Consider the following 26,629-nt stretch of genomic DNA (forward strand, 5'->3'; position numbering starts at 1 on the left):
GTCAGGCAATCCTTAGCCTTCTCGTGTTTATCATGCTGGGTTTTGCTGAGGGGAAGGAGCAAAAGACAACAGGGAGACGGCTGTTTGGAAACGATGAACTGATTCGGGTAGAGCTGGGGGCCAGGTGTGGGAGATGCTGTAGGGGCTTCCACCTGCTGTGCTCCCTTGCCTCCCTACCTATTCTTCCAGATGCCCTGATGCTACATCATAGTTTATACTTCAGGGGCCCTGAGGTCCGCGTTGAAGAATGGGCCAGGGATGTATAAAATGTCCCAATGGGGTTTATAAAAATTAGGACAGGTGGGCATTGCACAGGGCCCTAGGGAGCCCAAGGATTCATGCCATGACCCCATCATTAGAAGTTTCGTAGATAGGGCGCCTGGGTGGCTCAGTGGGTTAAGCCGCTGCCTTCGGCTCAGGTCGTGATCTCAGGGTCCTGGGACCGAGGCCCGCGTCGGGCTCTCTGCTCAGCGGGGAGCCTGCTTCCCTCTCTCTCTCTCTCTCTCTGCCTGCCTCTCTGTCTACTTGTGATCTCTCTCTGTCAAATAAATAAATAAAATCTTTAAAAAAAAAAAAAAAAAAAAGAAGAAGTTTCATAGATAAATGTGCCCTGGGTCTTACTTTATAGTAAAGGCTGTCTAGTAAATTTGAAAGATGCTATTTGGTGGAAGATCCAGATAAATCTGACAGATATGCTAAGACTTTATTCTGTGACTGCCTGGACACATAGAAAAGTTCTTTCTAATGACAATACAGGGAAGTCCAGAACACTGTACATAACAAAAGTGCCAGGCTTCCAGAATATTTTCTGTGGACCTGTCGTGTCACAAAAATTACTAACTCAATAGTCCCACCGCTTTCCTTTAGTCCTACATTACAGAGATTCTGGCTTTCCCCTGATAGCCCATCTGTCACCGAATACCAGGTCAATATGATGTCGCCTGCTAAAGCCCAGTGTCATCTCTTAGAGCTTAGAATGTCACCAAAGGCCACGTGGGCTCTATTCCCACTCTGGTCTCTTCCTCTTCCCTACCGTGTTAAGAGTACTGCCACTAGAAGATCTAATAATACCAACCTGCCATTACAGGCCATTGTACCACTGTCACTGTTCCCTCTGCCCAGAACTCTCTTCCCATCTTTGTCAAGTAACTCTTGCTTGCAATCCAGAGCAAATGGACACAATCTACCTGCACAAAAATACACACAAACCAATGCTAAGAATGTTACTGGACATCAGTTATAGCACTTAACCTGTAGTTGCTGGATACTGCCCAAGTGCAGGGTTTAAGTAGAAGAGGAAGATGATGGGTTCGGGCGCATGCGGAGTCGGCACACACACGTACTTACGTATACATGTATATAATTCCATCCTGTATTTATAATAATCTAGGAGTTGATGGTTGTCCTCATTTATAGATCAGGAAATGAGCTCTCAGAAGTTACATAATTTTCTTAAGACCCTTCAGGTCACTCGTGGTCACAGGTGTCTAGCCTGGATTTGTCTGACGCTAAATATAAACCTACGTCATATTACAGTGAAGACGTAGAGTAAAGAATAAATACAGTGGGCCTCTTCTGACCCAATCTGGGATAAAAAGGCACATCAAAAAAAATAATGATGGGTATTAAGGAGGGCACGTGTTGTGATGAGCACTGGGTGTTATATGCAACTAATGAATCGTTGAACACATCAAAAACTAATGTACTACTATATGCTGGCTAACTGAACATAATAAAAAAAATAATGATGAAGGAGTTAATAAGGAGGGAGACAGGGAAATTTCCAGATTAAAGGAGATGAAGAAAACACAGCAAATACAACACTTAAGTTTCTCAAAATCCATAAGTCATATTGGTACTCAAAAAAAAAGAAATGGGAAAAGTTCTTTGCAAAGAATGACAGTGGAGAAGGAATGATACAATTTTTATAAAATCCCTATTCATCAATGGGTACTAAAACCCCTGGGTGGAAGGATAGTGGGGTAGGATAGTCCCATGGTTTCTACGTATCACCCCATGGATTACTTATTAATTACAAAAGGGGAAAATACCTCTTTACAACGGAAAGATGGTTGGGCACCACTTTAACCAAGCAGTCAAGCTGATGTCACCAAGAATGAGACAACCTGGGTGCCTGGGTGGCTCAGTCATTAAGTGTCTGCCTTTGGTTCAGGTCATGATCTCAGGGTCTTGGGATCAAGTCTCACATTGGGCTCCTTGTTCAATGGGGAGCCTGCTTCTCCCTCTGCCACTCCCCCTGCTTATACTCTCTCTTTCTCTCTGTCTCTGTCTCTCTGTCTCTCTCTCTCTCTCAATAAATAAATAAATAAATATGGGGGGGGGACAGGTTTAAAGAAGAGTGAGGCAACCCAACCATATTCCTCCTGTGTGCAGTGGAAGGGGCACAGCATCACCCACGTGGTGTTCTTCCTAGATGGGAAGTGTTTACCATGAATCTAATCACAAGGAGAGAGACAAACCCACTACGTGACAAGTTCTGCAAGCAGCTAGCCCGGACGCCTCCATGGATCAGCCAGAAGCAGTGCATGAACCTTGACTGGGTCCTGGGTCATCAGGGGGTGGGCAGCTGGCAGGACCCCGCCTTCTCAGTGGAAGCTGAGGTGGGCGTGGTCGGTGAGAAGCTCCTCCTTAGGGTCCAACCCAAGTCCCCTTTCCTCCGCCTCCCCAGTCACCGTCACCTCTTCCCTCCACCGTGCATGGGTTCAGGGCTGACGGAGGAGAGTCAGCCTGGGGCAGCTATCTTGGAGCATGACTGGGGCAGTCATCTCAGGGCAGATGTGCTGTCTTCCTGTTTCTCCTGCTCAGGGAAGGGTTGCCGCTCTCACCCTGCAGTCCTTTCCTGGCCTGTGTGACCTCATGGACTCCCCTTGTCTGGCCCCCATCCCTCCTTTCACTGAAATGAGCGGTGACTGCCTTGGATGCTTAGATATCCTTCTGTTGGCGCCTCTTCCCTCCCCGCATACCCCCTCCATCCCTCACCACCTGTGGTCATTTCCCATCACCTGTCATGGAACTTTGCCACTTTGCTTGTCTTACAGGTTCAAGTGTGAATGGTCTGGAAGAGCCTAGCATTGCCAAGAGACTCAGGGGCACTCCTGAACGGATCGAGCTGGAGAACTACCGCCTGTCTGTGAAACTGGCCGAGGAGCTGGAGGAGGTGCCCGAGGAGACACAGGCTGAGCACAACCTGAGCAGCGCGCTGGACAAAGGCGCAGAGGAAGATGTGGCCAGCAGGTCAGCCTGTACCCAGGGGCTGCAGCCCGTTTTCTTGTGTGTTGCTTCATGCCTGTGGTTTGTCCTGGCAGCCCCTTCCCCAGATGAATGTACCTGCCTATGAGGGGAGGCAGCTCTGTATCCTCGGCAGGGGACCTGGGTGCCACTTACCAGCTATGTGACACTAGGCAAGTCATGTAACCTCTCTGTGCCTCCATTTCCTCATCTGTGAAATGAAGGCAGTGCTAGGACTTGCCTCACACAGTTGCTGTGAGGGTTAAATAGTAAGAAGCGTTGGAAACAGTACTTGGCATGCCTGTTGATGGCAGTTGCCTTTATTACCCCTTTGCATGGCACCGGACCATTTCCAGAGGACTTGTGTATCCATTACCTCACTTGGTCATCACCTCGCTTGGTCATCCTTGCAAAAGTCCTGTGAAGTAGGCCAGAGCATATATCTTATCACTCTATAATTACAGAGACTGCTGGTGAACTAATACTAGGATCGAGGGTTGACTAAGACTCAGACTCAGGTTTCCTGGATCCAAGTCACACTTTGCCATTCATCGAGAAGGTAACAGAACAAAAATGACAATCCCCGCTCCTGCTCTGAGGCTGTTGACAGGTTCACTGGAGGGACAAGCCATGCTCAGAGGGACAACCAGAGGCCGGAAGCAGTGAGCTGGGTCAGTGGCAGGAGTGTCAGGGTTGGAATGAGGGGCTCCTGCTATGACCCCAAGTCGCCCGGCAATCTTAGGGAAGCCACCTCACCTCTCCAGGCTTCTTCCTTCCTCCTCTAGCTGAGATGGAAGGTAAGTAAGGTAAAGAGGTAAAGAGTGGAGCAGAAAGCCCGTGTCCCAGGGACCGTAGACACAGCCAGTGTTTTCTTTTGCGTGGCCATGCCAGCGTTTTCGTGATGTCTCAGTGAGTGATGCCTGAGGGGAACGTGCGCCCTGCAGCCCCCACAGGCCTCCTGAGTCTACTGTCTTTGCCCCAGGGCCTCATGTTCATTACTACCCAGTTCTGCCAGAGTCAGTACAGGATTCAGAGTGCTCCATGGAAGATGATCAGGGCCACCAATAGAGAACAAGATGAAAGATGGAGTAAAATCACTATCAGTCAGACTGTCCTGCAGGGCTTCTGGGATGGGAGCACCCATGGTGTCTTCCAGACTGGTGTAGGCTTTCCATTAACACTGAGACACACACTGGATAATTGTCTGTAGCCAAGATTTGCATTCCTAAAAAGTTCCCAGGTGATGTTGTTGTCTAGGGACCACACTTTTCAAACCACTGCTCTAAATCTCCCAAATTTCCCTGATGATAAGGGCCACCTTGGGACGCTTGGTACGAAAGTAAATCCTGGACCCTCCCCTGGAGTAACTGAGTTGGTGGGCTTGGGGTGGGGACCAGGAGTACCTGTTTTGAACAAACACACCGTGTGGGTGTCCTGATTTAGTTTACCCAAGCAGAGACTACTGGTCCAGACCTGATTAGCTCCATGACCCTTCCTTGGAGTAGGGGAGGGAGGAACATCTTCCAAAGGAGACCCTAGAAATAGTACTTTTATTTTCTCTGGGAGAGAACAGGTGCTTGAAGGCAAAAGAAAACTAGGGGTTTTGTTTGTTTGTTTATATAAGATATTATTTATTTATTTGAGAGAGAGAGAAGGGAAGAGTACAGAGGGAGAGACAGAGGAAGAAATAGACTCCCTGCTGAGCAGAGAGCCCAATGTGGGGCTCGATCCTAGGACCCTGAGATCATGACCTGAGCTGAAGGCAGATGCCTAATGGTCTAGGCCACCCAGGCACCCGGAAAACTAGCTTTATGACTTTAGTTGCTGGGCAACTTCATCCCAGGCAATGAAGATGGCTTGGGCGGCACCCATCTGGGGAGGGCCTCAAGTCAGTGAGGGCTAGAGCAACCAGGTGCCCTTTCCAGATGGGGCAGCCAGATCACAGAGGACTCCCCAAAAGTCCATGACAGGCAAGTGCTAGTTTTATGATGGCTAGTTGTGACGGAAAAGGCTTGGCCCTCCATTGGAGTAACGCAATAAGAAGAAGCCCCTTCTTCAAGGTTGACCATAAATAAGTGGAAATTCCTGACTGGTCCTCTCTCTCCCTCACTGCTTCTTCAGCAGAGGTAGTAATGGGAGCCGTCGCTGAGCAGGACACTGCTTTCAGCACGGATTAAGTTTCCATCATGCCACGATAGCTGGACAATATCCATCTTCTCCAGCAGTGTGCCGAGCAGTGGAGTGTTTATACAGTCATTAGAGCGGATGAGATCTAGGAGTGGGCACTCTGATATCTAGAGTAGATTCATTTAAAAATGAAAGCCATGATTTCCTGTTTTCCCTTGAAAACCACCCAAGAACTTCAAGTGGTATTTCACACAGCAGTCTGCCTCAGTCACCGTAGGGCCTGCCCAGATTTCCAGTCTCCACTTTCTGAAGTTGGACCCAGGCAAGCAGGAGACGGTCATGGTCTTTTTCCTGGGTTTGGCACCCTGACAGCTGCCAGTGGCTAAAGAACTCTTGGGTTCTTGGCGAACCATCCAAGAAGACGCAGTGTGACAAGGGTGTGAACATTGGTGGGAATCTTGACCTCTCACCCAACCTCTTTAAGCTTCACTGGCCTCATTTGTGACAATGGGGATATTAATATGTCCTAGAGTCCTAGAGTTATCATGTCCTAGAGTTAATGGGTAGTTAAATGACCTAATTCATGTGAAGTGTTTTGTGCCACATGGCACTTCTTAGAGCTCAGGGAGCATTCACCATCACTGTTACTATCCTTGGCCCTTCCCTCCTGGCATGGCAGAATCTCTACTCGGCACATTTAAGTGTGGAGCAAATCTTGTTTTTTTAGAATCTTGTTCACATGCCTGCTGGTCTGGCTTCCTCCTTCCAGGCTCCATCATAGCTTCAATGAGAAGAAACTCAGGGAAAGTGCTTTAAGATCAGGGATTGGATAAGTATCATAGCAGGGAGGACTTTTGTAAGATTTTCTTCTAACTGAAAGGGTCTGCTCCTATTGATGGACTTCAGAGGTCTCATCTCCATGACACCTGTGAATTTAGGCAGCAGCTTGCCCTGGCTTTGCCTCTTTGGACTGTGCAAGGCCCCATGGTAAGCCCTGCAGCAAGCCAAGCAGACCTGTCCCTGCTCTCAGAGAGCACGCAGTCCAGGGGGTCCCACCCACATCAAACAGTCACACAAAGCAATTGATTGTTTCAAATGCAGAAACAGACACCTGTCATGACAGAATGCTGATCTCGAGGGCTGCATTTTCTGGCCCTCATCTCTCCTAGGAAGCTATAAATTGAGAGGTCACCCCCTCTTCCCAAAGGACAGAGAAGTTGGTTGACTGTGTTGTATTTTGTTCTGGTGTGTAGCAGCAATTCTCCCCACTTAAAAAGTTTCTAGGCTGACTCCCAAGTGGTCGGGGGTGGTCTGCCTCACTATACATTCCTCCTCTTCCCCCTTTCTCCTAGCCTTTTCAAAGTCCATATCCAGAAATTCAGGCACTGGAGACAGCCAGAAAATGTAGACTGGGCCTACTGGATCTGTGCTATGAATCTTGCATGACATAAGGAGCCTAGTGAGACTCAGAGAACGGCTCCAAGGTCCCAGGGAGATGATGGCCTAGGAAGGAACATTTTGCAACACCTGTCCATCTATCTGTGCTTCACATAGGGAGCAAGTCTGGTTTGCCTATCTCAGATTTCCAGAAGCAATGTAGCCAGGCCTCTCAGAAATGGACTGAGAGCTGTTGAAGAGAGGCAAGTGTTGGCCTTCCCACCTGATTTTTTATGCTTTGTGCCTCACTTGCTATTTTCCCGTGGTCCTTGAGCTATCATAAAACTAGCCAGTGTGGCACTCAGAGCTGTAAGTGGGGCCCCATTGCCTCATCATGGAGCCCAGTGCCACCACCCTCATGACAGGGTGCAGTACAAGGAGCCTGGAAGCTGCAGTGAGGGCCCGTTGAGTCTGCTGACTCCTGGGGTAACCTTGTGTGCCTGACCGTGAAGGAAGGGCAAGCTGGCCTGCCTTCTTCCCAAGTGAAGTTTTAATAAATTTACTTAAGATTTAAGATGAGCATAGGAGGCATTCTTATCTTTATTTCATGTTGGAAAGATGTTAGGTGATCTATGTTGGGTTATACGTTGTTAAGTAGTAAGAAAGTAAACAAGTGAGAACACAAAAGTAAGGCAAAAATAATACCTAAGTAAGTCATGAAAAAGAGTCAAAATCCAGATGCCAAGCTTTCTGTGGCCCAAATTCTTACATTTACTCACCTTAAACTACCTCCTCTCAACCCTCCATCCCACTATAGTAATGTTGTACCTTCTTTTATCATTGCCGTGTTTGCATCTTATCTCCCCTGAAGAATGAGGCTCTTTTCTATGTCACCCTTGTATCCTCTGCAATGTCTAGGAAGTGCATTACAAGTAGAAGATGCTCAGTAAATTTTCAAGGGGGCTGAATGAATGAGTGAACAAAGTAGCATTCACTAAAGGGAGCTGCTTGCAGTAAGGAATGGACTCTCTTTATTTTTGTACCTACTGGGTGAACTTTAATAGGCACTCAAAAATGTTCATTGAATAAATGAAGGAACATGTAAACGAGTAAACAGATACGTGAATAGCCAGAATCCCAGAGTGTAACACAAACATGAAAATCAGGAAAGTGCCTGACCTTCACAACATTTCTCTGAGGCAGGTATTAACATTCCCGCCTTACTGACAAGGATGCTGAAGCTCAGCTGTAGTCAGCTCAAGGTCATACAGCTGGTGAGGAGCAGAGCCAGTGTACTCCTGTGAGAATCAGCCACCTGAGAAGTCATGGGCGCACAGCCTCCTGGACTGCCCTCCCTTCTGACCCGGCCGAAGTATGGGCATTCCCAAAACCACCCTCGAGTTCATTAACTTAGAAGGATGCCCAGAACTCACCAAAAGGCTTATACTCATGGTTATGATTTAATTACAGGGAAGGATACTGATTGAAATCAGCCAGGTGAAGAAGTACACAGAGCAGAGTCCGAGAAAGTACGGACATGGAGCTCCCATCGTCCTCTCCCTGTGGAGTCAGGGCTGTGTTACTTTCTTGGTATTAATGTATGACAAATCCCATGTAGTATTACTCACCCAAGCCTCGATATTCAGAGATTTGTTGGGGCTCCATTACCTAGGCATTGATGGACTGATTTTCTACATGGTGTGATTGATTTCAGTCTCCAGGCCAATTAACACCGTATGACTCAAGTCTCCACCCTAAATCATTGGTCTTTCGAAAGTGGTCACCCCTCCCCCTAAGTCACATTATTAGACTGTCCACTGTGACCCAAGGATTCCAGGGAAATAAAGACCTCCCAGGGGCTTAGAGTTGACCTCCCAGGCCCCAAGACAAAGACCAGACCATCTCTTTAAGCAAGGTGAAATTCTTTACTGCACAGGTACGACTAGTGCTGGGGGTGGGGTATTATGGACCTTATCGCACTGTATTCTCTGATGCTCTCTCCACGTGCACTGCCCCACTCCAGGCAGGGAGAGAGCAGCCCACCGTCACAGGAAGACGGGACCAGACCTCAGCCTCATGTGCGATGCCTCTGGGGTTTGGGGCTTTTTCGTGCCAGAGGTTGACCCATGCCACATTTCCCCCAGCCCAATCAACTACACATTTCTCACTGAGGGCAGAGCCTCTCCCCAAAAAGACTTGGGGAATTATCAGACCGTGAAATAGGTCTGAGGAGCTTCATTTGTGCGGTGATGTTTGGGTTTTTCTCCTGTTCTACAGCCCCGTTGTAGGGCATTGAATTTTATTCTTGAACCACCTGTTGACAGCTCACTCTGCCGGCCGAGGAAGAGGGTACAGATGCTCCGGGGCCATGGCTCTGAGGGCGGTGGTCCAGGATTTGGGCTTGCATAAGTCACAGCTAGTGTCTCGCAGCATTTAGTGCTGCTTCCCTTTTCCAGCTGAGCTCTAGGCTGCGTGCCGTCAAGGGAGAATGGTGGTGGAAAACGAGGCTGGTGGTCAAGGGTGATGACCCCAGGGATGCGATGTTTGTTTCCACGCCCTCCCCATACTCCCTGTTCTGTAACTTCAGCGGACAGTGCCTTTGCTGCCTTGTTATGCTGCCTTGTTAACTGCGTGTTCACCATGGTATCGTACTCCGGGCGTGGCATATCAGGGGGACATCGGGAACACTGTGGAACTGAACGCACGGCCTTCGCTCCAGCACACACACCTTGACGGCTAACCTGTCTGTGGCTAAGACTTCAGTTCAGGCCTCTTGGAAGCAGCTCTTTCTCACCGTGGTTCCCACAAGAGCCTTCCAACCCACCTAAGTCAAGTAGAATTGAGGTCCTCAATAAATAAAAATTTATTTAAACCAAACAATAGGTCACGATGAAAGGACACTTTCTCTCCATTCTTAATTCCCTTGGGTCATGGGTTCATATCAAAATGAGTCCGTGCGCCTACTGTCTCTGAGGGCCTCTAAGACTAAACTTGGTGGAGTTGCTGTTCACTGAACAGAGCGCCCCGCCAGACTGGGCTGTTGGCTCATGTGGCTTTATGTCGGGGTTACTCATACGTGTGTGTTTTCTCTGGCCCTCTACTCACTCTCCTTCCCCTCATATGTCTTACCTGGGTGGGGAAGCACGCTGCACCCCTCCGTGCCTGTCCTCTCCCACTTCCTGCCCTGCAGATGCTTTGCTGGGACAGTTTGCCTCCGGTTGTGACTTTTAACTATCTATTCACTTCGGTTGTGTCGTTGTTTCCCCCACAGCAGTTCTGAGTCCGAGATGGAGGAAGAGGAAGAGGAGGAGGAAGAGGAGCCCCCTCTGCCCCCCTCAGATCTGGGCGGTGTTCCTTGGAAGGAGGCTGTGAGGATCCATGCTCTTCTGAAAGGAAAGAGTGAAGAGGAACTAGAGGCCTCAAAGAGCTACGGCCCTGGGAATGAAGAGGAAGAGGAGGAAGAGGAATATGAGGAGGAGGAGGAGGAGGAAGAATATGAGGAGGAAGAGGAAGAATCTAGTGAAGGTCAGAAAAAAAATCTCTTCTCCTAACTCTGACCCTGTCCCACCCCTGAGGCAGCCTGTTCCGTTCTTGAGTAAGGTTTCTGTTGCACACGGACTGGGAGTCTGACACATAGATGTGCCTCCCCCAACCCCAGAGATCATCCTTCCTGCCTCTCTCTGACCTTAGTTTCGGGGGGCAGAGGAGGCCATTGACAGTGGAAATAATGTCCCTTGTGCACATTCTGAGGAGAAATTGGAAGTGGAAGGCAGAGGGTCAGCAGATGAACTTCGTCCAAATTAGGTTACTCATTCTCCTGTCCTCATTTTCTCTTTTTTTTTCCTTTAGTTTCTGTTAAAGAAATTTATTTTAATAATGAAAAGGAATTTACTTTCAAGAGGATTCCTGGACTCAGAGTCCAGGATATTGGCGGCTGCAGAGCATTGACTCTCACTCTGCTCGGAGCTGTTGTCACTGAGGAGGGGCTAGGGGCCCACTAGACAGAGGGTTTAGTTCATGGCAGGTAGTAACGTGTTTGGATCAGTGTCCTGAGAAGGAGCATCTGTTCCAGCACTTGGTCTGGTTGGCTCTGAAGTGTTCTCTTGCCTTGAACTTGAAATGTTTCAATTCTGCCGCTATCTCTGGCTGTGTGTGTCCTTGAGTGATGAGGAAGAACTTGGTGGGCCTCCTTTTCTTGCCTCTGTAAGAGAGAGGCTCATTCTTTCCCTGCCTTGGCTGCCCAGAAGTCTGGTGGGTGGTAAGGAAGAAGCTAGGGCAGGTAGAGACCTGAGTTCCCCTGACAGCAGTGCCTGTCATCTCACAGCTATGCTCTCTCCAGGGCACATGGTAGAAGGGAAGGACATGGGCCTTTAAAGCACCCATCCCTCCCAGCCGTTGTCAGAGGAGCGCATTAATTTGGGACAGCTCTGGCCTCATCGAGTTGGCAGTAGATTTCTCTGCCACTCTTCTGCTTACCTCTGCTCCTCCTGGAATTCCATGTCCTTGGTGGCCCAGATCCCATCCCCCAGTCTGGCCCAGGGAAGGTCCGAGTGCTAACCAGATGCAGAGCCCTTCCCAGACAGGGTGCGCGGTACTGAGATGGTCCTGAGAGCTGTGTAACTCCGAGACCCTAGTGAGGCAGGGCAGGCAAGAGGAAAGATAGCCTCCTCTTGCCCCCAAGCTGCCTGATGCCAGTGTGAATGGTCAGAGGCCAGGTACTTCCTCAGGCCCCTGAGGGGCTCCTCTAGACCCAGTTCTCCTGCACTCTTCCCTCCAAAGATAGAGGCTGGGGGAGGCCCACAGAGGCAGCCCTTGGTGGCCTGACCCTCTCTCCCTCCTTCTGATGAGAAATGAATAAGATCTGTGGAAGAAGGAGGCAGGCCCTGGGCCGGGAAGCCGGTGTCTTGAGTTCTCCAACCTGCCGTGTCTGCAGAACCATGGTTGGCTCAGTCTCAGGACTGTCCCCTCGCCCCTGTTCATCAGGGGGGCGATCAGGCTCACAGGGCATCCGGGAAAAAGGTATTTTGTTTGTATCATTTCAGACGTCATTCTCTCTAGCTGGTGATTCATATGCTTGGTGGCTTTAGCCCCAGACACAGCTTACGGTCAAAGTCTGTACCCTTGGCAGGAGAGTTTAGCCGTGCTTTCATCCCTGCAGACTTAATTTCCTGCATCTGGAACTAGTGTCAAGACCCAGCCTGCAGGGATGTGATTTAACTGGAGAGATACCTACCGACAAATTCATCCCAACCCTGGGGCCTGTGTTCCTAGCCCATGGTATTTGTATCTTCTGGGCAGTGGACTCCGATGGCTGTGTAGACAGTAACAGGATGTTCTTGCCTTGCACCTGAAGATAACTCCTCTATTCTCTTTCCTCCCTTCCATTCTCTCTTCTCTGTTTATCCCCATGTGGGGTTCTTGATGCTGTGTTTGTGGGTGTCTGGCTCCCCCTGCTGTAGAAGGGGAGTACTGCCCCTGGGACAGAGAACTCCTGCAAGACCAGTGGCTCCAGCAGCTGTCAAAGGAAGAAGCTACGGGTACACGTAAAGGTACCCGCTCTGCCCGTTGTCCACCTTCTACCCTGGCTCCCTAACAGCCATCCAGAATCTGCCTTCAAGAGCAGGTCCCACATGAAAAGATCTGTGCTTTATAAAGCTGTGCTGACAGGCTTTGGCACATGCCTAGCTTGGCACCTGTCCCTGGGCCCAGCCTTCATGGATGGTCACCTGCAGAGTAGCATGTAAGACAGAGGAGAGGCAAGGGGCAGTCAGAGGAGAAGACACCAGAAGCATCCTTATTGAATGTGGCCCCGTTTGTGCCCCTCGTATGCTTTGCTATAAGCCCTCTGCTCTAGCGAACACCTTCTAATGTAGAGAATCTCCCGTTGCAGTCATAGTGGCTGTAAGTGGCAGAGCCAGCACAGCAGAGGGGCCCAGAACCTCCTGCCATTGTGCCTTGTCACATTTCCCCGAAAAACTGGCTGCTAGGTCCCCAAGGCTACATTTATGACAGGAAGCAGCACGCTATCTTGGGAGAAGATTCACTGTCTTCTCTTTGTTGCTTAGAAGATGAAGACTGGGTCCACGTTTTTCCCTGACTGACCTTCCTTAGTCGTCTGCCATTCAAGCTGTTGGATGACTTTGCTGTGATTCAGCCCCATCCAACACCGCAAAGGCCGGTTGACCTGAGGAAACGAATCTGTGGAGACCATCAGGTTCAAAGGGAGCGTGCATGCAGGCCTACCACCCCACATTTAACATAGCACGCTGCCCGCACCCACATTCACTGCTCTTACTGTTACTTCCTGTCCAGACCACATTCTCCATTGCTTAAAAATGAAGAGGTTGTGTGGTAGGGAAGCCAAAGCCGAACTGTCCAGGTAGACTGTTGAGAGTGGGCTCCCATCAGGAGTCCCAGAGTCCTTCAGATCAGGTGGCACCTGCTCTTGCTGCCTGAATAGCCACCCTCCCTCCTGAAGTGTCCCTTCTCCAAGTTGCTAGCTGTCCCTTTATTTCACCCTGCTGTATGGCATGGTCCAGGCTCTGAAGACAGGGAGTTTACAGGGCAGGGGCTGCATGTATAGTCCTTGGGCTCTGGCAGCAAGAATCAGTGGAAGGGCTGCTGGTCAGTTCTCCTTTAGCTGAAAAGGCAGGTCTTGTGTCCAGAGGGGAGCAGTGGGGCACCAAATGGAGTTTTAAGGAAAAAGGCCTTGACCTCAGAAAAAGCAAAGAGGTATTGTTTTATTCCTGCCCACGAATTCCCAAAGCTTTGGGGATTTACAGGATAGAGCTCTGCTTCGTCTCCCAGCCATTGCCTCCCCAAACTCCATTTCTTCCCTATAGCCGTGTCCCTGCCACAGACCAGCATGCAGCATGAGACCTATTATGGAAGGGGGATTTTTTTCTCTCTCTCTAACTGCAAAAGATAAACACTAAAGGACCAACAAAGTAAGTTTCTGTCCTGTGTGAGTTAGCTGGTTCCTGACAGAATGATACTGTCCCATCCTACTTTTCTCTTGTCACTTGGCTTGAATCTCAAAGGAGAAGCTGTCAGCATGACAGGTGGTGGTAAGCACCACGCTGTGCGACACAGAAGGGACATGAATGGTGCATTCTCTAGGATCTCAAATTGTGCTGGGTAACAGAGCTGAGTACTCAGGACCTGGAAGGATGGCCCTTCGGAGGGCAGTTGTAACCTTTTTTTTCTGACTTGGCATTTGGGTCTCTCAAATGCAGAGAAGATGAAAAGAGCATCAGAAAGGAGAGTTCTTTTTGGAGTTGTAATGTATGGTTCTCTTTATTGAAATTACAGTATAAGTGAAGCTTAAAACAACTAAATCAAGTTGAACAAATAGAAATCGTGTGTGTGTGTGTGTGTGTACACGCAAGTGTGTGTTCTCAGTTTTTGCCTTTTTCTGATTCAAACTGATCCTGGCAAATACAGTAACTTTTCTTTCTGTTTCCTTTCCTGTGGTGTTCCATCCCCTCCTTTCCTTAATTGTTTATTTTCTGCTTCCTTCCTCCATCATCTCTCCCTTTCTCATTTCGCCCACTTCTGACCCTGGTACTCTAGTCGGGAGCCAGAGGCTACAGCAGATCATAAATCCGGCCGACCCCTTGGAGATCCAGGCTGATGTGCACTGGACACATATTCGAGAGAAAGAGGAGGAGGAGCGAATGGTACCAACCTCTGAGTCCTCCACTTCTAGAGGTAACTGTTTCAAAATCCAAGGTCCCAATGCCCCTCAGAGCACCTTCCCCTTTCATTGTTGTAAAGGACTCTTCTGTCAGGACCAAAACCTTCAGTTTGATAAAAACGTAAGAGCCAATGAATCATTTTATTTTCCTGATGTTAATTGTGATCACTACCCTTAGCTATTGTTTGAGGATATGTAAAGTTCTCTATAGGTTAAGAGGTTATGAGCTCTTTCTTCATGGATGCAAAATAGTAAAATGAACTTGACCTTGGGAAAACCAAGACTTTGCTTTCTGTCCCCGTATGACCAGACAGGGTTACTCTGTCCACTTGGTAAAATGTTCTGCTGCTTTCCTTGTGTGGTGTGTCTGAGTGTGAATGTACATTGGTAGGACAGGGTAGGGCAGTATATTTTGAACTGAAATGAAGTTTTAAGAAGAGATTTAGATCCAGGAGGCCTTTAGAGTAGATACTGTAATGTCCAGCTCTAGGTCTCAGGTGAGATGGTCTGTGTTCTACAGTAGGGTGAAGACGAACTTTAACCTGACTTCTTCAAGGAATAGCAAGCAATAAAAGGGGAACATGGAGACTGGTGAGAGATATGCCAGCTGCCATGTCATTCTCCACACCTTCCCACCTCAGCATACCCACTGTCCAAATATGGAACCTTGGTGTCATCAACCTCTGTCTCTCACTCACTTGTCTTTGTGCTTCCATTCAGCGCCTGACGGGGCCACTCACCCTGTAAGGCTGAGTAGATAAAACGGGTGCTCCCTGCCTTCCTGAAGTTTAGCCCTTTGGGACATGTGATCCTCCTCAGCCCCAAGTCTTCACCTATAGGCAAGACCAACCTCTGTTAACTACTCTGCAGCAGCATAAATACTCAGCGGAAGTGAGGAGAGAGACCCTGCTGACCAGAGACATCAGACTGGCCTGCAGCCATGGGCTCCGCAGCCTCGAGCCGCGGTTGACCCTCCCTGTGTTTTCTCTCCTTTTCTCATCCTGAATACCCATCTTGTAGGCTTACAACAGGACTCTGACCCCTCGTCGTTGGCTGACAAGCCTCTGGCTTGTAATGTCTCTCAGTTTCTCTTCTGTTTGGGGGCTCTAGGATGACCTCAGCTCTTCTCACGGGGACCACACATTCCTGTGTAACTTTGTATCTATCGTCTGTTTTAAATTCAGTGCCTGACCTTCCCTCCATACGCCGCGCAGCCGTGCAGGCCTGGCTGGAGACAGTCTCCGGAGGTAGTCTGGTGATGTTTGTTCGCTCTCCACTCACCATAACCATTCTCTCTCGGCAGCTCTGCTGGTACCTTAACACTAGAATTCTGGTCCTGCTGCTCGTGCATGCCAAGGTTGGTGGGGTGGGGGAGGGCACATGCATGCCTCACTCAGGCAGCCCGTCCTTGCATGGACCAGACGCGCACCCCACACCCTTCAAGGAAGATTTGGAGGAGAGCGATAGCATAGGCAGAACTGACTAAACTTTTATTGTTATTATTATTAATAAAGGTTGAGTAAGGCAACATCTGAGGGAACATTTTTAGCAGTGATTTTTAAAGTCTGTAGGTATTAAGTTATGTAGCAATTGGGCGTGAAAGTGGAGGAATCAGTTAATATTCCACAAACCCACAGAAGTCCAGAGGAGACAGTCAGTAGTCAGGGACTTGTGGAAGACTCCCTAGTGATGAGGGGGGAACAGAGGATTGGTGGATATTGTCCAGCTCAAAGTAGAGGGACAAGCTGGGTATAACTAGACATAGTGTCCCCTGGGTCTGCCTACTGAGATGTGGGGTCTCTTTAAATACTTAGACCAAGAGATAGCTCAGAAACCTCAGTTGTCCTTCCTGACCTTTGCTGGAGAGGTGTTTCTCAACACAGATGATAGCAGTGTTCAGTGAGGGCAGGACTGTTCTCTCTCATTGTGGGACATTTAGCTTCCTTGGTCTTGGCTCTCAAAACATCAGCCGTGCAGCCCCAGCCATCCAGTCAACAACCAAGAAAAGCCCTACACACTCTCAGATTCCACTTGAAGAAGGGCAGCATGGCCCCCCGGTTGAGAACTCGGGTCCTGGTGGTTGCTTCTGAGGTGGGTAGGATCGGTGCTCATGGATCTCTACCACCAGCCCAGCCCATTGTCCTCACTCTCAGCAGGAGAAGTGGACACAGGCACACAAGTCACAGAGCCACAGGGAGAGCTGGACCTTCAGCCAGAGCCTAGCCCTGTGCACAGAGCTGCTGCGCGTCCCTCCTAGTTAAGTCAGTCAGGTCTCCCAGGATGCTTGGAGAAGGCCGAGGTGTCAGGACTTCCTCGCTAGCAGCTGAAGTAAAGCAAAAGCTACGTATGTCTATGATTCTCAGCTTCCATAGTGTGTGGCAGCTTCTAGCACTCTGCTCTCCATCTTAACCTGGGTTTAATCTCCCAATTCCATCCCTCTAGCTGCGTTTCTCCAGTATCTGCTGCTGCTGTGTTGATATTTCTCACTTGTTTGTTTTTTTAATATATGTGACAATTGTTCCTTTCAAGGTACTCCCAAGGACTGTAGACTTAGTATCTTTCTGACTCTACAACAGACATTTCTTAGTAGCAGCTTTGAGTCGGAGAACCACTGGGGCTGGGGTCAGGCTGACATGGGGCAGTGTGACTGGAGTCCTGTCGTAGTCTCCTTTGTTCTCACATCTGGTGCACTTGCCGACAGAAGTATAAATTACCATCTTGAGGTCCCAGCACTCATAGATTCGTTTGAGCATGCATGTTGGGCACAGTGGGCCCTAACGGGATGAGCCCTGGTTCCATTTCCACTGGGTTGGGTGACAGCCAAAGGAGAAAAATGCTGGGTGAAGAGAGGCGTCTGTGTCCCCACCTCTTCAGAAATGGTGTCATGAAACCATGAGCTCGTTATCCACGCAGGAAGCTCAGGTTTGAGGCAGCATAGACTTTTGTGATCCTCAGAAATCCCACTACTTAGTGTTTGATGAACTGAAACAGCAATGTTACCCCACAAAGGTTTTCAACCTGTGGAAATAATTGAGTAGTTTTACCCCCAGTATTTTTCCCAACAAATGCCACCATCACAGGAAAGCATCGTGGCATTACCAGCTCTACGGGCTGCTCTGGTATCTCAAACTAGGAGCGTGACATTAACTATTTGCCAGCTTAGAACTTATTCTGGAACTCTTTCATCTTTCCCCGTAGTCCATTCTGAATAGTTCTCCAGAATTAGATGCAAATCACACCTTATTTTTAATAAGTATACGAAAGGGCTGGTAAAATAATTATATAGTTTAAGGAATTATTTTCATTGTTGTTGTTGCTGTTGTTGTTTTTTGAGAAAGAGAGTGTGTGTCTGCAACTGTGCCAGCAAGCGAGGGTGGGGGGCACATGCAAGAAGGGGAGAGAGAATCTTGAACAGGCTCCATGCCCAGTGTGGAGCAAAATGTGGGGCTCGATCTCACCACCCTGAGATCATACCTGAGCTGAAATCAAGAGTCAGACACTCAACTGACTAAGCCACCCAGGCGCCCCAAAGAGTTATGTATATAATATCTTTATTAAAAACTCCTATGACTAGGGCAAGTCAGCATCATCTTCAGAGTGCCCCTTTCCTTGTCTTCCCCACCCCACCTCCAGAGATAGTTTCTTGATTTTTATCACACTGAGACCTTGGTGTCTGCACTCACCATGCACATGCTTACCGTAGCAGGGGTACAGATTCATGAGGCTGGACAGTGAGGAGACCAGTGACTTGAGAGGACCTGGTCCTTGCACAGCCTCTCGTGACACCACCTTTGAAGAAGTCTCCCCAGCTCCACCACAGCCAGTGCCCCTGCTGCCCACCCAACCCCCTTGGGATTGGATCTCCAGCTCTTGGATTTGCAGATCTAAGCATAACCCATGTTTCTGAAGCGAAAACCATTAGGATTGTTTGGAGAGTGGCTGTGCTTCAGACCCTAGAAGAAGCCCTTAGGACCCCTGCCAGACGGGCAGTGTCAGTCTCAGGGACCATGAGGATCTCAGGGCACCCTTTAAAGGAGCCCATGTTGCTTTCTTAATTGCTTTTCTTACTCCAGACTGTTAGTGTGAGTTCCAAGTGTGCAGAGTTTGTGTGTGTGTGTGTGTGTGTGTGTGTGTGTGTGTGTATTTAGGGGCTGGTTCCTCCTGAGGAAAATGAAGTCAACGAGTGCTTTGCCTCGTTCTGCGGCACCGAAAGGCTACTCTTGAGTCTAGAAAATGAACTTTACATATCCCCTCAACCTCTCCCTCTTGCTTTAAAAAAAAAAAAAAATCATTTCTCTGAATGATCCCAGAGCTGCAACCTCTGCTGTAGGAGAGGGAAGGTAGGTGCCCTCAGAGGTCCTGGTGGTCACTCGGGATTTCACCTGACAGCACTGCGGCTGTTAGATGGGGCCGTGTGGCCATGAGCAGGTAGTCTCGGTTTCCCCCAGTCCCTCTAGAGTGTCAGTGTGAGGATTCAGTGCCTTGTGCCATGTAATGCGGTCCAGAGAGTGCTGTTGCTGCTGGATCTAAAGCCGGGTATCTGCTGGGCCTAGAGAAGCAGTGTCTCCCCTCTGACCTCACACTGAGGAGCTTACAGCAGCCCTGGGGAGGAGGATTGATCCCCAGACCTGGCGGTGCTAGTCCCAGGTGTTCAGGAAGGGCTCCGGGCCCTCGCCAGCACCCACACTGCTTTTAGCCCCCCCAAGTCTGGCTGATGTCTGCTGTGGGGTTCAAATCCAGACACTTGAGAATCCATCTCCTCGCTTCTCGAGGTCTTTGCATTGCAGCCCTGGGAAGACCACCACTCATTTACACTGGCATAGGCAGTTTCTCTGTCCGTCTGTCTGTCCTTTTCTTCCTTCCTTTGAACGTTTCTGCTTTACAGTCCCATTTGATGAGAATGACCTGGAGGAAGATGTGGACTCGGAGCCGGCAGAGATAGAAGGGGAGGCAGCGGAGAATGGGGACACAGGGGACACTGGTGCTGAGCTGGATGATGGTACGGGGGACCCCAGAGCCTCCCCTCTCCACTGTGCTGACCACCCTCTTCCCCACTGTGTGATTGCAACTCAGGAAAGATAATATATGTTAAAGCAATAGCAAGGCAGTCAGTCTCCTGGTCACGTTCTTTGTTCTGGCACTAACTGGGATGTGTGTCATTCCGCCCCTAAGCCAGCAGAGCCTGCATCAGTAAGTTGTAGTTGAGAAGCTGAACAGACTGGGTGTTTTAGACAAGGGCCTCCAATTCAGTGGATGTCCTCTGAAAGGTAGCTACAAGAGGATGGTGTTTTAAGAATTATAGTCTGGTTGGTTGGGGAAGAAGGGGCAGGGACTAGCCTGGGAGAAATGAGGTGAGTCCAGGCAAGACTGTGAAGGAACATAGTCATTGCTGTGGTGTTAGGGGAAACACAGACCATTGGTGAGTCCACAAAACAAGGCCTGCCCTTCACAGGCACATGCCCTATGTTTCTTTCTGTTCTGGGCCATCGGGTGCCATCTTGGGCATTTAAAAAGAAAATGGAGCACCGCAGGCTTTGATGAGAGCACCACGTTGCAGAGACTTTGGGCCGAGTCTCTCAGAAGCTTGGCGGGGACCAGTAGGCAGGGCCCAGCCAGGGCACAGAGCCAGACTAGACCTCAAGCCGTGATGCTGGTTTGGCTGCTTTCTGGGGACAACAGGAGACTCAGAAAGAAGCAGAGCCTCACTCAGGTGGGCTGTGCTCTCCCTTCCCTCCAGCAGATCAGCACTGGTCTGATGAGATCCCATCGGATGCTGAAACGGAGCTTCGCATGCAGCACCAGGCAGCCGTGGAGGCAGAGCTGGAGCTGAGAGTATCAGAAAACGAGGACGAACAACCTGCCCCCACACCAGGGCACCAGGAGAGAAGTAAGTCCCTTGTCTCAGGAGAAGCTGCTTCCAGAATTCCCACTGCAAGGATGAGAATAGTCCCCGGGACACGTCACCAGAGCAGAGCCAGAGCAGACCTGGAGCAGAGCCTGCAAATGGCAAACAGCTCTGCTTGCTGTCCTCCTGCCCCATGCGTGGACCCTGCATGTAGCTTTGGCCCTTTTATGTGTGCTGTGGAGCCGGAAAGGGTAGGAGGTACACTTCCAAGCTGGACACAGATCACACACACAGGAACAAAAGTCCACACTTCCAGCGTGAGCAGAGGTGGCATCCAGGGACTCTGTGGGAATGCACTTTCCTGCTGCTGGCGGACAGTGATTCCCCCCCCCCACCCCCGCCCAGCAGAGCTGGCTGGGAGAGGAACCCTCAGGGGAGGGGGGAGGAGTACTTCCTGTTTAACCCTCTGTCTGTTCTGTTCAGGTCCTGCCCAGGTCCCCAGCCCTGCCCCGTCCCCAGAGGAGCAAGCTGGTCTGCTCTCCCCAGGCCACAGCCCTGTGGCAGAGGTAAGGGCTCAGGGCTCATTGTCGGGGACAGAACTGATGGGACCCTGAGTGGATATAGTAATTCTTCGTTTTAGGGCCCTTGCTGTGAACCCATTTTTTGGCTTCTTGTGCTTAGTGGAGCTGCTAAAAACAGGAGTTGCCTTGGGGAATCCAGCTTAGTCCTCACCATGAGGACAAGGCAGTCTAGTCAGCATCTCTCTAACCCAGCGCTATACCAGTCCCAGATCTGAGTCATCCCACCACTATGTCAGTCTTCTATCATACCATACCATTTCAAAAGTAAATTTATTTTTAGGTTAACACAGTAATTTGGGTGGAATCATCAGTTTGATAGGACAGATGTGTTTGTTTCTTAGTATAAAATGAACGTCTGACTGAGTTTTAAAATTGAAAACATCCCACCCAGATTACCAGTGGTACGTGAACCACACATTGGAGAATGGTACGTAAAAGGATCGCCACAAGGTCCTGTGGAATATGTTTTGGGAAATGCTATCTGGAGGACAGATTTGGGAAGGAGGCCAAACTCAAGACCTGGGTTGGCCTGATTTGGTCTTTGAGATTCTAAAAAGCAGGGTGAATTTGGTGATTTCATTCGTGAAATTGGGGGAGCTTTGCTGAGACTAACGGGTGGGTGATATAAGAATTTGTGCTGGAATATACGGATCTTTGAGTTTCCTGGGAAGGACAATTTGTAGTATAGACCATAAAAAAAAAAAAATAGCTATTTTAAATCTTACCATGTGGGCCTCTGTCTTCATACATCAGAGCTCTTCAGGTCCATAGTCAGGAGATCTGGCTCCTTCAGTGTGCTTTGGGCAGTGTCCATTTCAGTGCGCAAGGAATGTAGGATGTGTTTGAGATGAACCAAACCCTGAAAGCTGAGTCTGTTGAGCAAAGTAGAGTGGCTTTAAAGGTTGAACAAATAGAGTGGAGAGTGAGAAAGTGTGTCCTAGAGCCATTTCAATGACAGCCTAAAGGAGAGGGAGAGGAATTTACTTCATAAGCACAGGCCCTTTGAGAGAGAGCTTGCCAGTGGGTTTCTTCTGACCATTGAACCCTTCCTTCTAAGAAGCTTCTATCTTCCTTTTCTGTAGGGGGCCCAAATCCCACCTGTCTCTGTTGCTACCAAGGTGAAATTGCCTGAGGACAGCCTTTTCCCTGAACCTTTGCTCCCCAAAGTGAAGCCCAAAGCAGAAGTGCCCACTGACCAGAGGGCTGTGCGCTCTCCTATCCGATTGCAGCCGGTGGCTCTGCCGGAAGCCAGGACACCTACCTCCTCAGTTAGCACACAGCGCCTGTCACCATTGGCCACCTCCACCCCCACCACCACCCAGCTCCCCATTTGCTCCCAGCCTCAGCCTTCCTCTGAGGCCACTGTCCCATCCCCCACCAAGTCCCCCATATGTTTCCAGCCTGTTCCAGCCAAAACAGCCATCCCTGTGGTTTCCCTCCCCTTGAAGAACCAAGGAGACACCAAGGATAGACTGGGTAGCCCTCTAGCTGTGGATGAGGCCCTGAAACGGAACGACCTGGTGGCAGAGTTCTGGATGAAGAGCGCTGAGATCCGCCGCAGCCTCGGGCTTACCCCTATAGATCGGAGCAAGGTGTCCGAGTCCAGCTTCCCCTCACCTACCTTTAAACCAGTGTCCCTAAAATCCTATTCAGTTGAGAAGTCTCCTCAGAGTGAGGGGCTCCAGCTTCTAAAACCTCCACCTGTTCCTAAGAGGCTAGGCCTGCCGAAGCCGGATGGTGAACAGCCCTCCCTGCCAACCCCTAAGTCCCCATCTGACAGAGAGCTGAAAAGCTCCCATGAGGAGAAAAGAGATCTGTCAAGCAGCTCTGGGCTGGGCCTTCATGGGAGCTCCTCCAACATGAAAACCTTGGGCAGCCAGAGCTTCAACACCTCGGACTCCACCATGCTCACTCCACCTTCAAGCCCACCCCCACCCCCACCCCAGAATGAGGAGCCTGCAACTCTTCGAAGGAAGCCATATCAGACTTATGAGCATAAGGAGACCAAGCCCAAGGCCTCAGTGATACCACCCCCACCACCTGCCTCCTTTATGCGGGGCCCCCGAGAGCCTGCCCAGCCCCCTCGAGAGGAGGTGCGGAAGTCGTTTGTGGAGAGTGTGGACGAGATCCCCTTTGCCGATGACGTGGAGGATACCTATGATGACAAGACAGAGGACTCGAGTCTACAGGAGAAGTTCTTCACACCCCCTTCCTACTGGCCCCGCACGGAGAGGCCCCTCCACCCACCCCTAGCCAAGGAGAATGGTAGGTTGCCTACTCTGGAGAGTGGGGTCCAACCACAGAAGAAGGGCCTGCCCGTAGTCTCTCCAGAAGCCAAGGAACTGGCTGAGGAGCGCATGCGAGCCAGGGAGAAGTCTGTGAAGAGCCAAGCGTTGAGAGACGCTATGGCCAAGCAGCTGAGTAGGATGAAGGAGATGGAGATGGCAGCTGGGACCTCCAGGCCCCCAGGAGGCACCTCCCGCAAAGCTTCCTCAGTTCCCTCCAAAGGCAAAGATCTCGGCCCCGAGTCCCCTAAACGCCCAGTTCTCAAAGGCCCCAGGGAGCCCACCCTGAAGCACGAAGCCACTAGTGAGGAGGTCCTCTCCCCACCATCGGACTCAGGGGGCCCCGATGGTTCAGTCACCTCATCCGAGGGCTCCAGTGGGAAGAGCAAGAAGAGATCGTCACTCTTCTCCCCCCGCAGAAACAAGAAAGAGAAGAAGTCCAAAGGTGAGGGCCGGCCCCCAGAAAAGCCCAGCCCAAACCTCCTGGAGGAAGCCACTGCCAAGCCCAAGTCCCTGTGGAAGTCAGTCTTTTCTGGGTACAAGAAGGACAAGAAGAAGAAGGGCGATGACAAGTCCTGTTCCAGCACCCCTTCCAGCGGTGCCACTGTGGACTTGGGCAAGCATAGGATGTCTCCCATTGTGAAAGCAGGTATGTGAGCACCAGGGGACCCCTCCTGGGGCAGGGCGTAAGGGGTGTGTCCTCCACCACCAGTTCTTCTCGGAAGATCCATTTCTCCTGCTGCTTGCCTGAGGGTTCTTAGGAGCGATGCTAACGGGGTAAACAAGAAGGAAGCCGAACCATGGGCTCACAGGGCATATTCCACGTGATGGAATCATTGTAAAACTCAGCTTGGCACTGAGTAAGGGAGATTTGGGAGGTGTGTGCTCCTGTCACCCGGTCCCAGAGCAGGGCCTGATTCTGAGCACAGTAGAGCGAGGCACTGCAGGGAGGCACCAAGCGGGCTGTCCTCCAGACACTGTATATTCAGTGGTTGCACTGCCCCTGCTGGCACAGGGGTCAGCCTCCAAGCTCCTGGCTCCCTGGCCTAGGTTAAGAGCCCCTCAAACTGGGAAGAAGTCCATTCTCTCCCCGATTCCCCTGGGCGGCGCATGTGCATGCAGAAGTTGGGAAAGCACCGTGGTGTCCTTGGTTTGCCTCTTCTCTCCGTCCCCTTAGAGCTGCAGCTGCGGCGCCAGCTGAGCTTCTCGGAGGACTCGGACCTCTCCAGTGATGACATCCTCGAGAGGTCCTCCCAGAAGTCCAGGCGAGAGGTACGTAGGGTCAAGCTCAGCCCAAACCTCTGGGTAGTGTTGGTGGGCATTCCAACCCGGGGTGGAACGTCAGTGGCCTCCTCTGATCGCCCAGCGGACCCCCAGCTGAATGCTCATAAAGGGAGTGCTTCTCTTGGGCTTTTTTTAAATAGCTGGAGCTTATTTGTTTCACTGGCAAGAGTTCCTGTGTTTCTTTCTTGGGAAGAAGACAGAGACATTCATGCTCAAAGATTCACTCGATTTTTAGCAAGCCGCTGGCATCATCCATTTGTTCTTTTGTCCTCAGAATTCCCACGGGGAGTAGCATCAGCCAGTGTCCAGAGTGACAGCAGAAGGGTTTTCTGCCCGGATCTGGTGGAAGTTGGGACACGGACGATGGGTTTAGGCAGTGGATGGAGGCTGAGTCACTAAGGAGTGCACCCTGTCAGCCTTCTTGCTTTGTACATTTGTGGGTTAGAGAGGAATTTTTGGTATTAAAGAACCGGTCCAGGAAACTGACCTGGATTCTGTGCTGAGTAGGACACTCTGGATTTGACTTGGTTCCTCTTACTGCCCCAGGAATGGGCGCTGAGGTGGCTGCTCAGCTCTCCTCAGAGTGAACCTGCAATGTGGAGGCCTCTTGGATATTTATTCAATCTTCTGATTTCCAAGGGCTCTTGTAGCTCTGTTGTAGATCCATGAAGTTGGAGAAGGGAGTGGGATTAGAGAAAGTTCTAGCAGGGCATCAGCATCACGGAGATAGTGATGGGGTGGGGCGGACAATCTAGAAAGGCCTGGGCAGCACAGAGGGACAGTTGACACTACACCATCTCCATTGTCCAGTCTGGGACACACTCTCAGCCTCCTGTCCCAGGCGACAGCCCAGCTATCTTCAGCTCCCTTTCCTGAATGACAGGTGCCTGCAGAGTGTTATACAGCCTTCTTTATAAGGCTCTCCAGGGCTCGAATTTGAGTCTGCCTCTCTGCTGGCTTCCAAGTTGTTGCCACAGCAGACCTGAGCCTCACACACGTCTGGTCAGTAAAGATGGCTTCAGCATCTTTGGCTAGTCCCCTCTCCGCAGCCTGGTCCAGCTTCAACAACTTGGCACACTGGAGGAAACCCATCTTTTAGTTCTCCTCTCATTCTTGGTCTGTTGGCCTCGCTGGCCATGCCAGCTGTTTAGCTGTCCACTCTCCTAGAAGGACACCTGAACAGTCAGGCCTCTGATCCCGCCCTGCAATGTGCAGAGCCAACTCCCACCTGTCCCAGCCAGGCCGGCACTGAGTTAGGGTAGGGACCCTGTATGCTGGCTCTCTCCCAGGAGCCTAGCTTCATGGGTCTCCTATCAAGTGCTCCCCATTGTACTTTCCCAGGCAGCAGCATTACTATGACATTGGGACTAAGACTGCTTCTGGATATATACATGGGTCCCCCAACATGTGCTGATACTGGAGACTGGCGCTGCCTTAGGGGGCTCAAGGGGTGGGTCAGGGGGGCTGTCTATGAAGGAGAATGTGGCCCAGGGTTCACTTTGCTTTCGCGTAGGTATGCAGACGTTCAACTGGTTCATCTCCTATTGGTCAGAAACTCCCAACCATGGTTGCTTTTGTGGTCAGTTTCTCCACGGTTTCTCAGTTAAATGAAACATCCCGACAGAACGCAGAATGGCAGGCTGCCCAAGCTGGCCATGCCCAGCTTTCTTCCTGGTGATATGTGTCACTGAGGACAGCCTCCCCTGGGGCCCTGCTGACCTGAGGCACACAGGGAGCTCTTCCTTTCTATGTGACCAACAAGTCATGGCCCCCTCTCCTAGACTCCCAGAATCAGAGGCATGGGGGCTTCACATTGCGTGTGTGCCCCCACAGAACCCTTTGCTGGAGGCTGAGCAGGGAATACTAAAGACAAAGCTGAGCCTAGGACATGTTGACTTGAATCCTACCAAAGTGTGGGGTTGGCCTTGGGGAGAGTGGACACTATATTCTCAAGGATGGATGCTAAAACAGGAAAACAAAAACAGCCATGCTGGACACTTTGGGATAATTAAGTGAATTTGGTCACAGATGGTATAATATGTGTAGATATGCAGTGTTACCACATCCATGCTCGGTTCCTTGTAAGACATTAAGGTACTATAGTCATGTAGGAAAATGTCTCTGTTCTTAAGAAGTACATGCTAAAATTTGTAGGCACAAAAAATGCCTGCCAATGACTCCCCAA

The 26,629-nt window shown here is 50.3% G+C and overlaps 1 protein-coding gene across 26 annotated transcripts in view; it reads left to right on the top strand.

Annotated features, from left to right (window-relative positions):
* MICAL3 (microtubule associated monooxygenase, calponin and LIM domain containing 3) overlaps positions 1–26,629 on the top strand; it is a 214,573-nt gene that overhangs the window by 163,860 nt on the left and 24,084 nt on the right. For 12 of the 26 annotated variants that reach the window (XM_047741596.1, XM_047741595.1, XM_047741599.1 and 9 more), the window contains 10 exons: positions 3,060–3,255; positions 10,025–10,278; positions 12,213–12,302; positions 14,326–14,463; positions 15,634–15,696; positions 19,335–19,448; positions 20,187–20,336; positions 20,778–20,860; positions 21,958–23,809; positions 24,338–24,432. In XM_047741596.1, the coding sequence (XP_047597552.1) occupies positions 3,060–3,255; positions 10,025–10,278; positions 12,213–12,302; positions 14,326–14,463; positions 15,634–15,696; positions 19,335–19,448; positions 20,187–20,336; positions 20,778–20,860; positions 21,958–23,809; positions 24,338–24,432 (3,035 nt within the window). Of the gene's footprint in view, positions 1–3,059; positions 3,256–10,024; positions 10,279–12,212; positions 12,303–12,821; positions 14,464–15,633; positions 15,697–19,334; positions 19,449–20,186; positions 20,337–20,777; positions 20,861–21,957; positions 23,810–24,337; positions 24,433–26,629 lie in introns of those variants that run through there. The other 14 variants (XM_047741605.1, XM_047741619.1, XM_047741603.1 and 11 more) reach the window with 11 other exon arrangements.

The sequence above is a fragment of the Lutra lutra genome, chromosome 8 (assembly GCF_902655055.1).
Source record: "Lutra lutra chromosome 8, mLutLut1.2, whole genome shotgun sequence".
Lineage (NCBI taxonomy): Eukaryota > Metazoa > Chordata > Mammalia > Carnivora > Mustelidae > Lutra > Lutra lutra.